This window comes from Xenia sp. Carnegie-2017, unplaced genomic scaffold (assembly GCF_021976095.1).
Source record: "Xenia sp. Carnegie-2017 unplaced genomic scaffold, XeniaSp_v1 HiC_scaffold_19, whole genome shotgun sequence".
NCBI lineage: Eukaryota > Metazoa > Cnidaria > Anthozoa > Malacalcyonacea > Xeniidae > Xenia > Xenia sp. Carnegie-2017.
The window spans coordinates 7,505,655-7,518,026 of record NW_025813481.1 but is presented as its reverse complement, the minus strand read 5'-3'; the positions used below and the strand labels follow the sequence as shown (position 1 = coordinate 7,518,026).

Sequence of the window (12,372 nt, the reverse complement as noted above, 5' to 3'; positions counted from 1 at the left end):
TTCGTCCCAACAGTCAATAAAAATTTTCTACTGCCTTCACCAGAAATCAGGCCATTGGTGAACATTATGAAATTATGGTGTTGACAAACCTTGTTAAAAATGTACGATGGCGTCTTGCAATATGTAAAAATAGGAATTAATCGTTAATTGAATTAACATCAATATCTAGTTTATTTGAAGAAGCCATATTGTGTCGTCATAGCTATTGTGACGTCATAACATGGGATACGACTATTTATCAGTCGCAATGGTCGCAAAATTTGCATGAAGTCATATCTCATGACCTGAACTTTTTACGTATGCTTATTATCCAATCAGAAGTTTAAAGTTCTTTCTAATAAATAGTGTACTGTGTCATATGTGTGTGCTATATTCAATGTCATTTGTCGGACTTGACGGTGTTACTTGGGTGACGTCAAAGCAGCCATCTTGGTATTTGGTAGGTCATCACTTTAACAATTAACAGAGCATGAAATCAACATAAGTTGTTCTCGCTGTTTGCTTTCATATATCAATATGGTGGGAAGATAAATCACTCTGTATTTTCATTTTCACGATCACAAATTGTAGTTGTTTGCAACTCTCTTAACACAAGGTAGAACCGGGAGAGACCTCGGAAGAAAAAGCCCCACAGGGAAGAAAAAGCCCCACAATCTCGTAAAAAACACTTGCAGTCAAACAGCATTGTGATGACAAGCCTGCAAGTATTGTCGTGCGATGGAAATATTTTTAGTCTATTCCCTGCAAAAACAATAGGTTAATTTCTAAAGTAATAAATACGCTAATGATCTGAAATTTACATAGCACGACTATAAACTTGCAAGGCTGGCCGGCTGCGACCCCGAAGACAAAATTGTGTAAGAATTTCAGCATGTTCCAGCTTCTTTTTGCGTGGTGATCAAATCCCCTGACCCGCCATCAAGTAGTTTTTACTACAAAATGAAATATGGTGTAGTGTGTTTCTACAGCAACATGCATGGATATGTTTTTCTGATGATTTGAGTTAACCAAGAAAATATGAATAAAGATACATGAAACACTGCTCATACTAGAACGAAATTCAAATTAAACGTGTTTAAGCGAGAATTTAAAGTATTTTTTCCCTCGCATTTCTAAAAGAAAATGATTAATTACACAATTTACATACTTTTTTATTTTATTTATATACAGCTGTTTTTATGATTATAATACATTTGTTTCAATTTCAGTTTAAGCTAGTTCATATCTGAGTATTACCAGATTGGTGACAGACAAAGCTAGACTTCAACTTTATCAAAGTGGACAAAAGACAGAAGCTTTGACGGACATAGAACATCAACTTATAATACATATTGACTATCATTTACAGGATGTCACGGGATGTCGACGTTTTACATGACAGTTCAATAATAATCATTCGGTGTAACTTATAATTAACTACTTCACATGGATGTTTAGAATGATAAAGACTTTTGAGTATGCAAACGAGGCTTTATTTTGACACAAACCGTGGGCTTTTATGTCCATTTCCCACCAACCTAGACTTTCACTTTCAATGGTTAATCATGCTTGGAATTCGGTATTTGCATGATCTAATTTGATGGTATCGAAAAAGCTTTGGAAACATCATTTATTTGAAATCTCGTTTTTGACAATCCAAAATAGGTGGCAGAAGTCTACTTTGGAATGTCTTTACAAATGGTTGATATTTTCTTTCAAATCAGAGAGCGAGGGAACTCTCTAATTTAATTGGAAATGCAAGCCACAAGCACACATCCAAGCTCCATTCTTAGTTTCGAACTTTTAACGATCAAAAGCAATTTTCGATACCATAAAATGAGATCTTGCATCTTTAATCTAAAATGTCGTCGAGTCTTATATTGAGTTCAATAAAAGTCTTGCTTAAAATAAACCTTGACAAATAGTAATTTAAGCTTTGCTAATATAATAATTGTTGTTTAGTCCCAGCCTACTTATTGTGTGCTGACTTTAAAGGAAGAAGCGCTCGTTTTTGAATAAGTTTTTTTCAAATTAGAAGATGAAGAAAATTCCGTAGTTAAGTCATAATAAACATACTGCAAATGTAAACATGCTTCCATCATGTCCCATTTTTATCAGTATTATATTTGAACGTTCATTTTCCAATCTATAACACAACAGTTCCTAAGGCTCATCTGCAAACACTGGCAAGCCGAAGTCAGAGACTCAAATCATAAATCAAAGAAGGTATTACGATAAAAAAGTACTCAAAGACACTTACTTAAGATATCGGGTCCTTTGGTGTTTCTATCTTTCTTAAGATATCTGGTCCTTCTGTATCGCTATCTTTTTGGAATCTATACTGAAAACGCGAACAAAAGATCATTGAAGAAAAAATGGAGCAAGGATATGAGTAACTTCGCTCTTTTTTCGCAGTCATCTTGCCAACTGAAGAAAAAAAAATAAAGGTTAGTAACTTGCTCCTTGCTATCGGTGCTTTTGTCGGTTTGTCTGAAAAATGAATGAAAATAGAAGACAACATACCGTTTTTGCGGAAAAACGAAAAGAGAAAAATACCTCACACGTTTTGGACACCTTTTCAGCAGCACCACTCTGTAAATATGTTTAAAAATTGTTGACTGAAAATTTATCCCAACAATTACAAGAAATTGTCCACTAGCTTCAGTTTAAATTCATCCCTCACTTCATGCTAAACCAGTGTTTGCACGTGATGTGTTAATTGAAAAATCTAAGAAAGTTGTGAGGTTAGTGGTATAATTTGATGTTCTGGTAAACTTTGATGATTTGAAAAAACATCCATGCTGCTGCATGCATTACCATGCAACAACCAGAATACTAGCCAATGGCAACTTTGGAAATGTCTATATTATACGTTTCTGCAACATGTAATGGTATGTTACAGGCGCATGTACTGGCGATAACCATTTATTCAAACTATTGTAGAAAATTGAACACCTAGAGCTCTTAAAATAATTTGAACACTCTGATAAAACATCCCTCAATGTTATACCAGTGTGCTCCATCATTAGACCACATGTTTTATAGGATAAAATATAAAACGTAAAGTAATTTAGCACAACTCGTGGTTATAGGCCAGTGCATGGCAATGAAAATGACGTAACATAGCACTAAATTGAAAGATTTTGCAACATTCTGCCTGCATTTTGCAAATTCTTTTCGATCAGTTAGACATGCGACCATATAGTTTTTGAAGTTAAATTATCTATGGCGCGTACTTTGCGTGCAATACGTTCTCTCAACTTTGCGTTTGACGAAGAAATGTTCTGATTCATACATGCATCACTTTTTAGCTATCTCCAAAAGACATAGAAACGATGAACTCATAGTAAAAACAAAGGTAAAAGAATGTCCTGGGTCTGTAACGCATCAACAAATGCTCATTGTCGTCTTGATGACAAAATCGAAGTCAGTTGAATATGTTGCTCTCTTGTTTTTTTACTTTAAACATTTTGTACAAAGATGGGGAGAGCGTCATCATGTTGTATCTGCTGATACTGATTCCACGATGCAATATTTTCCTCATCGTAATATTTTTGCAATCTGAATGTCCCAGTGTTCAAGAGATGTATAAATCTGTAGATGATATATGGTGTAAGTATATAACTATAAATAAAAATAGGCCGTATAATTTGTATTCATGTTGTAGTTTTTTGCTCATACATCATCTATACTTTGTGGTCACGACTCATGACAAATGGTGCGCTGATGTGCCTGTATGCTGTTTTTGTGTTCATGTATTGTGCGCGAGTATAGTTTGTTGTACAGCGTGTATCAATAAAGCAAGGAAATTTATGACTCTTACAAACCTTAATGGACCACAAAATTAACCTGTTATCTGGGTATTTGGTAAAAAAATCAGCTTTCTGTACCTTTAGCAGCACATTCAAAATAAAAGAATACTTGCAGATATACACAGAGTGTTGACATAATATACTTTCTATTAAAATATATTTGTCACGATGTCATATTTTTCACCGTGATTTTTGGTCGATTGGGAAGTTATAATTGTTCAGAGATTCCTTCTGCATAAGACTTCTTGCAACCTTGCTCTTGAGATTTTTCAAACTTTAACATGCCTGAATGTCAAGTCAAGAATACAGGGCGTAGTGAAAAAAGTAATTATTGGGGTGCAAGCTACGTCATGGCCGCGATATCGGAGGATTTTAACAAAGGAGTTTCCTTATTTACAATGCAAATGTCATCCAACATGTCGAGCGTTCTATTGTTCTCTCACTCCCCGGGGAAAGGTTGCGCACAAACTATAAAAGTTTTGAAAAGCGTTAATGACTTTGAAAAATTAAAACAGTGGCTTCTAATCGAACATTTTGAACTACTATCACAGAATAGACATCTAACAGAAGGCCCACTCGGCTAAAATCGTGGCGCATTTTTTCATTACGCATGCGCGACTTCCCAGCAAGATACTTTCACAAAATCAATATGGAATAGTATTCCACGAGAATGATATTTTACTAATAATTCACGTTGGAAGGAAAAGTTTGCCGAAATTTTTACAAATAGTTATCATCTGTGGAAGGAGATAAAGTTCCAAGCTGTTGTTTTGTAAAACGATATATTTGTAAAAAAAACTATATTTTCTATTGCGATCTAGCGGAAGTATCTTGCTGGAAGGTATGTCTGCTTTAGAATTTGCTTCAGAAAATTGGGGGACACGAACATCAAAGGATTCGACACGAGTGGACCTTCTGTTAAGATATCTATTCTGTGAAATATGCTGAAAAAATATTAGAAATAATGCAAGCTTCTCTATCCTGGAAACTGCGTATAATAAAACCCAGATATTAATGAATATCAAGCAGTTGTTATTTTCGAGATAACCTTGATGAAATTTTGCAGCTTAAGCCCCCGGTGCTGCTTGATATCGGTGATGAAGCCAAATAAATTCTCCAGTTTTTAATACGTGTAAATGCTACGCCTAAATGTGAAATTGGTAACGATATTGCTAATTTACCCACTTCCTTTAACATGGTTAGGATGTTACTCCTGTAAGGTTTGCAACAATTGAAAAACCTGCTCAAAGAACAAATCTGTATGCTTGAGTAGACTGCTGCTGAAGTCATCAACCTCTTTTTTCTTGACATTAGTTGACATTTTGAAGAAAACACCTAAAAAATGTGAAGAATCATACCCTGTTTTATTGGCAAAAATGAGAGAAAAACAGCAATTAATAAGTCTTCATATATATTTATTGAGCTAAACGATAATTGTTCACATTTTTTTCATGTTTAGTTACACATACATACAGTTAACACATAAAATAATCGAAAGTATCTACCTGTGAATGAACGTGAACTTATTCTTCTACAATCTCGCGGAGAAGTCGCTACATTCTCTGTTGGTCCTTGTACTATCCCTTGTCAATAACATTTCTTAGAGTTCTCTTCACACAATACTTCATCTGTATATAACAAGGGTTTGCAAAGTAAACTTTCAATCTTCTGGCAAACCTTTGTGGCGAGTGCTTCCTCTTCCCTTTCAAATCAGATGCCTTGTCCTAAAGTAAAGACGCTGGTAACTAATTTTACGTATCTTCAGCAACATCATGAAGAGTTCCCACTACTATATACTACGTGAGCCAAAGAGCTTCCAAACTGTATATGTGATGCAGCGATATTTCGTTTGAACATATCTTCAGAAGACTCGGTGTTATTAATAGATTGTTTTTGTATTGGAGCCTCGTCCTCGCTAGAGCTTTTATCGTCGTCAACATGTTTGGAATCATTCATGTTTCCATTGGTCCACGAGCCCTCATCCAAAACTCTCGAGGGTACGCTAGGTGCTTCAACTACGTTCAATTTCATCACGTCATCTTCAATCTGGCGTCATTTTTTCTCCTCTGTCATGCTTGATTTTGTTTCACTGTTGGAAGTTTCATTTTCAATTATTTCTTCTACATCAATCAACGAATTATAACATCTCTCATGAATAGAGCATCGTCTAAGCACAAAACATGCAGATACAAAATTACGGAGAAAAATGAAAACAAGTTTAAGAAGACAACTAGCATGCTAAAAACAAATGCCTATTATATAGAGTAGTTAGCTTGCACAGTCACAAATTTTCAGAAAAATCATCTGCGCACGCGCAGTCTCCTTGAGCATGCGCTGTCGAATTGGTTAGCTGCACAAGTTCATGGTCATGACAACGACCAACTGCATCTACTAGCACTGATTTTGAAGTAAATAGCATGCTTATGAACAACTTAATAGAGAAATCAGCTGCGCATGCTCTAACGAACGGGGTTTTTTGCTTTTGAATTTTATCTTTTTGTTTATCTTTATATAAGAAACTAGAACATCCAAGGATACTGCAAAGAATCGAAATACTTCTACCTCTTTGACTTATAATTCAACCAACTCTAAACATGCTTATAAGTTTTTTACATGTTACCTTTTACTATGTAGCTTTCTCATAAGTCTCTCGTGACGAACGAGAGCATCCTTATACAATATAAATCTATCATCATGAGCAAAAGTATCCATGGGCTTCATGATAAAAAGGGATTATCTACGTTTTTATAATAGTTTCTACAAAGATAACATTTAACAAGCCATGCAATTTGTATCGTCTAAATTGATTCTCGCTTTCAACCCTTATGTTATAAAATTTTGATTCATTTTGGATAGAAATTTTCTTTTTATCTTACAATATTATCATGATTCAATCTAGAAAGGAACTTCTCTTCTCGACCAATTTTGCGTTTTAAGATAGCACTTTTCAGATTCAAATAAATTCTTTTGATCGCATAGAGACAGCCGTCAATTTATTATGTACCTAAGCGTATATAAAGCATTTCCAAATCACGCGCAAAATTTCTTTCACATGACCAAATTACCGTCTATTTAAACGATGTATGTAATAAAAAGTTACCTTCACAACTGAAGCAAGCCCTCCTTAGTAGATAAGGTGCAGCCTTGTCACACTTTTGTCACAGAGCTCTTACCATTGAGTTCTAAAAGACCTGGAGGGGCAAAGGGGCCTGGACCCCGTGGTCAAAAACATGGCGGTAATGGCGGATTTTGGTTGTCAAAACTTCCACTTTGAGGAAAATTTTTAACATTCGCTCCCTCCCGAATCCGGAACTCTATTACTGCTTATATCAATGACAACCAGCAAAAACAACCACGATACCGTAAGCATAAAATATTGAAAATAATGCTTCAGGTTTTTGTGAAATAGACACACACATTTAAATGAGGTAAATCTACTGTAAAATAACGTATATTTTGTCAAGTAATGCTTTAGCTATGTTGAAAATAAATATCAAACGACATTCTTTACACTGTCAATGTGTCGTTAAGCTTTAATGCATAATCGGAATACTTGTGCTTTTGACTATTTTTTAACAGCTTCGTGCAACTGTCTTTCTTGAATAGATGGGTAAATCTTAGTTAAAATGTCCAAAAAGGAGTTAGAAAAAGTTAGCTTACCCCTACGACTTAAGTCGACTGGAAATATATTATAAGTAGGTATGTAATTTTTTTGAGTTTTTTTTTGGTAGGATTGATTCTGGGTGTCTTATAAGGTATGATGATATTCTGATAAAACTACTGAGAACTTATGAAGAAAATATCTTGAACTAGGAGAGCAAAAGATCGAAATTCAGAAATTCTATAATCATGTTGCTGGTTCTGTTTTGAGCCAAGATATAAGAAACTGGATTGTCATTGACAACCATGGATCTACTACTGAACAGAACTACATTAATTTACCATTGAAAATATGATTTCTTAAATTAAAGTGCATTGGTTTCTCTGACATAACACTTTTCTTATTGCTGCATGAAGGCAAACCTGTTTAAATAATTTTAATGTAGATGAAGATATTTAGCAGGTTGTATAATTGTTAATGTACAGTCATTATTTATAATATTATGGCCTTGTGTAATGTATGTCAAGAAGAACGTATTAATTCTCAAAAATACTAACCTTCTTGCACTACTTTTCTCCTGTGTCCTTACAAATTATAGTTACCTGTACTAATTTTTTCTAGGTTCAAACAACTTGACAAATTTTTGAATTTTACATTATGCCTTTGAATTTTTCTTTTTGTCTTTTGGTAAAAATATCAGTAAATGACTTAAAAATCAAGTTTATCTAAAATAGTATTTTGTACAAAGTAACTATACATAATTGGAAAAGTCTCATGTTGAAGGCAGATGTGGCTTTTTTTACTAGATTGCTACTCTTATTCTTTTAAATGATATCGTAATTCTTCAAAAGACATAAAAAGTTCTTTGCCATCAATTTTTGCTTCTTCCACATTCAACTTCATTGCAACCAATGCATCTTATGTGAATTTTTAATCACCTGGAATTGAAAAACGTATGGATTTTGTCAGATGATGCAGTACTATACTTAATGTTTCATGCATTTCATTATAAGCTTTTCTTGAGCAAAAATTTCAAGAAAGGAGCATAATTTGGCACACTATTGAACAAAGTAGTTTTTATCTTGGTTTTGATGTACTAACCTGTTTTCTATAACAAGCAATTCATTTACAGAGACACCAGATGGCATTTAAAACTGTTAGCATAAAGCAAACCTTTACACACCATCATCATGATTGTCCATAATCCTTCAAATTGTTCAGGCTAGCTGTTTAATACAGGTATTTTTTATTGTAAGACATGTACCATAGAGCTCATTAATTAATCCTGCTCTGCATTTGATTTCAATACAGCTCTATCATGAAAAAATCCTCCATTTCAACTCAGTTGAAACAAGGAGTTTTAAGATATGCATATCTCGATAAGAACTGGTTGCTTTGCCTCGTCTAGCAAGCGATTAAGTAAAGAACAAATAAGACTGGATAAACATAACTTAAATTATAACTTAGGAATAACATTCACAAAATATATACCATCACACTTCAAGTATTGACTTACAACAAAACACTGAACACTTTAAATAGTAAACAATTTTACGTTGCTTACCGGTGTCATGAAATGTTTCCTTTTCTAGCATTTCTTCAGCATCCGTATACCAAACAAGTGTGCAGCATGTTTTAAAGATAAAATTTGTAAAGTTTTTGTGCTTGGCATTGATATTTTATATAATCGCAATTGTGGTTGTCAAATCCGGGTGGGCGAAAAAAATTTCATTTTATGAGCCCGCGTCTTTCCGCTGACTTTGACAACCAAAATCCGCCATGTTTTTGACCACGCGGCCGCGCGCTAATAATTTATAGTAATTTGGTTGACGTTTCCCCTCCAGGTCTTATAGAACTCAATGGCTCTTACCCGTGCCAGTTAGTTTCCAGTTCCCTGAAGTTGATCGGTGCGCGCGCATGTCAACCGGAAATAGGGGTTAATAAACATGGCATGGCATTCGATGGCGTGAAAATCGGAAATACGACAAAGCTGGAAGTTGCATGTTATTGACAAAGTAACATTAGATCCGTTTCCCTTTCACAATCGAAGGTAAAAGCGGTAGAAAACGAGGTGATTGCATTTTATAGCTTATACTTTATCGAAAGGTTTACATTTTGGAATTGAATGTAGACATTGTTGGTCATGACAGTTCATGGTCATGACAACGACCAACTGTAGACAACGACCAACTGTAGCTACAAAATTTTGGAGGTGCATGAAATTTGGCATTTTGAAGAAACATCGGACAGTTTATTTAGTGAATATGTAAATTTCTTTTTGCGGTTGAAACAAGAAGCTTCGGGCTTTCCGGATTGGGTAAACTCAGACGCAGACCGGGCAAAATATATCGACGACTATCTAAAGCATGAGGGATTCTATTGCGTAAGGAAAAAATTGTGAAAAATCCAGGGTTAAGAGCGCTAGCAAAACTTTGTTTAAACTCGCTTTGGGGTAAATTTGCACAACGTAATGATATGTTAATTACGGAGTTTATTCACGATCCGCTTGTATTTTACAAACGACTAAATAGTGCAGACACTGAAATTCACGACATGCAATTACTGAATGACGATTTAGTCGATGTTGTATACAAGCGTGATTGGGAGTTTCAAAAAGAAAATAAAACAAATATTTTTATTGGTATTTTTACAACTGCATGGGCACGTTTGGAGCTCTACAGTCTGTTAGATTTACTAGGACCTAGCTCGATTTATGTAGACACGGACAGTTGTGTGTATGTTGCAAAGCCTGATTCTCCAAAGCCTCCTTTAGGAGTCTATTTAGGAGATTTGACCGATGAAATTGGTGAAGGCGAACACATTACTGAATTTGTCTGTGGGGGTCCTAAGAATTATGCTTATACAGTTAGTAATGGCATGCAACACTGTAAAATAAGAGGCCTTACATTGAATTTTAAAAATAGCTTGCTTTTAAACTTCGACACGTTAAAAGATATGATTTATAATTATGTAGAAAAACCGTCAACTGTACAAATAGAAGAATGTAAAATAGTCAGGGAGAAATGGTCGCATAAACTTGTAAATAGAAATCAAATTAAGAAATATCAAGTTGTCTTTGACAAACGTATAATAATAGACGGAGGTGCCGATACCATTCCCAACGGCTATAATTGGTTTCCAACAGTTTACCTCAGATGAGTCAGATCGCACGCGAAGCCGTGGCTAATGATATTTTATTCACATCCGTGCATCCAGCCGCACTAGAAAATTACAAGGAATGTATGACAGGTCAAGGTGAATGTAGCGAGTCGATTGATTTAATGGAAACCGACTCTGAAGACGAAGAAAGCTTTTCCGAAAGACAATCCGATGTGGAGTTTCTTAACGACATTGATCACTCCGACAGTGAACTTTCGTTTTACAGACAGATTGATAATCAAGTATACAGTCGAGACCGGTAAATTAATAAAGTGACATGCATATAATCAAACAGCGTTGAATAGTTAAACAGTTTCGAATCAATGACATGTAAACTAACAAACAAATATACATATTTTTAGACTGAGGTTGTTTGATACATTTCTACACTGGACAAGGCTAACGATAATTGAACACGATACGCAGTCATTTCTATGTGATCGGTATGTACAGACGGGAAACAGCGACGACAATTGTGAACCATGCAATACATCAACATTATACAGACAAATATGGAAACTGTCGTAGAAGGAACCAACACATAAAAGTTGACAGTTTTTTCTTTCGCTGGTGGAACTAAATACATGAACGATGAAGACGATACCATTGATTCTGACAGTGACGGTGATAACGATAAAGACGAAGACGACAGCTGCGAATGAAACGGTGGTGTTGCTGATGATGATAGTGTGGGTAACAGTGGTAATAACGGCAACAGAGGTGATGACTTTGAAGTTGAGAATGATATCGTTGAATGTGGAGGTATTGACGGCGTTGACGGCGACAACAGCAAAGATGTAGACGATAATAACAGCGACGGTGATGAGGTTGAAATGGAGGTTGACATGTTAAAAAAAAAAATCTGTGAGGGGCGAACATAAAACTTTTGGTGGGACAACGGAACGTGAGATGATTTACACGGGGTGGACGTAATCAACGACGATGGTAGAAGAGAAAAACTGACGGATGACTGAGGTAAACGATTCCTTGTGGTTGACGTATACGGAAAAAGTGGTGTCACAGACGAAAATGAGTTCACAGACAACAAATATAAATCTTTCTTTCGGGCTGGACACGGATCAAAAACACATTTAACATCGAAATTGACAGGACAGGACAAGAGGTTTTCACGTAAATCAATGTACATAAGTCTTGGGTATGCACGAATAACATCCAGTTCATTCACAGCTTTAATGTTGTTTCGTCTCAACGACAAGATCCGTATTCGTGCATCTTTTACCGTTCCGACAGGAACATGCTTCAGATTCATGTTAGAACAATCTAACATACGATATCGCTTCACATAACCACATTTTCACCATGGGTTTACGCAGCCATAAGGAAAAACATACAGACAGCAAGGAATTCATTATGGAAAATTGGAAAAGTTACAAACAACTCTTGAACTATGAATGTTGCGAACTATGAATGTAGTTACAAAATGAATGAACGATTAAAGACATGCCTATGCTTGTGAGGATTTTAAAGTAAACCCTCAAGTGCTTTTAAAATTTTCTGTCATAAATATCTGCTAAAGTATGATGTGTTCATATGTAATCAAAAGAGATTTTTGTTGTTTGATTGATGTAGATAATTAGAAAATATTTAATAAAATTGTTCATTGTCCAATGTATTCTTAATGTGTGCACTTTGTTCACTATTTTACAAATACCTCCCCATTCAAGCTGCCAGTCGAATCAATCCTTTTTTCTTTGAATATGTCAAAATGTTTACTAGCGAGTGGTTATAAAAGTGAAAGCAGAGCATGTTTGCTTTTATTTGCGAGACAATGGACGTACGTTTTAGAACACCTGCCAACTT

General features: G+C 35.2%; 1 protein-coding gene and 1 long non-coding RNA gene across 2 annotated transcripts; both read left to right on the top strand.

Moving 5' to 3' along the window:
• Positions 1-390: 390 nt before the first annotated feature.
• Positions 391-12,146, top strand: LOC124439209. The gene is made up of 3 exons (XR_006946314.1): positions 391-400; positions 7,991-7,996; positions 12,040-12,146. It is a non-coding gene; the product is annotated as an uncharacterized LOC124439209 (long non-coding RNA).
• LOC124439208 lies at positions 10,573-11,646 on the top strand. Its single transcript, XM_046989437.1, has 2 exons — positions 10,573-10,810; positions 10,914-11,646. Exons 1-2 carry the CDS (start codon positions 10,635-10,637, stop codon positions 11,077-11,079), a joined length of 342 nt encoding a protein of 113 aa, XP_046845393.1. The 5' UTR covers positions 10,573-10,634; the 3' UTR covers positions 11,080-11,646.
• Positions 12,147-12,372: the final 226 nt, after the last annotated feature.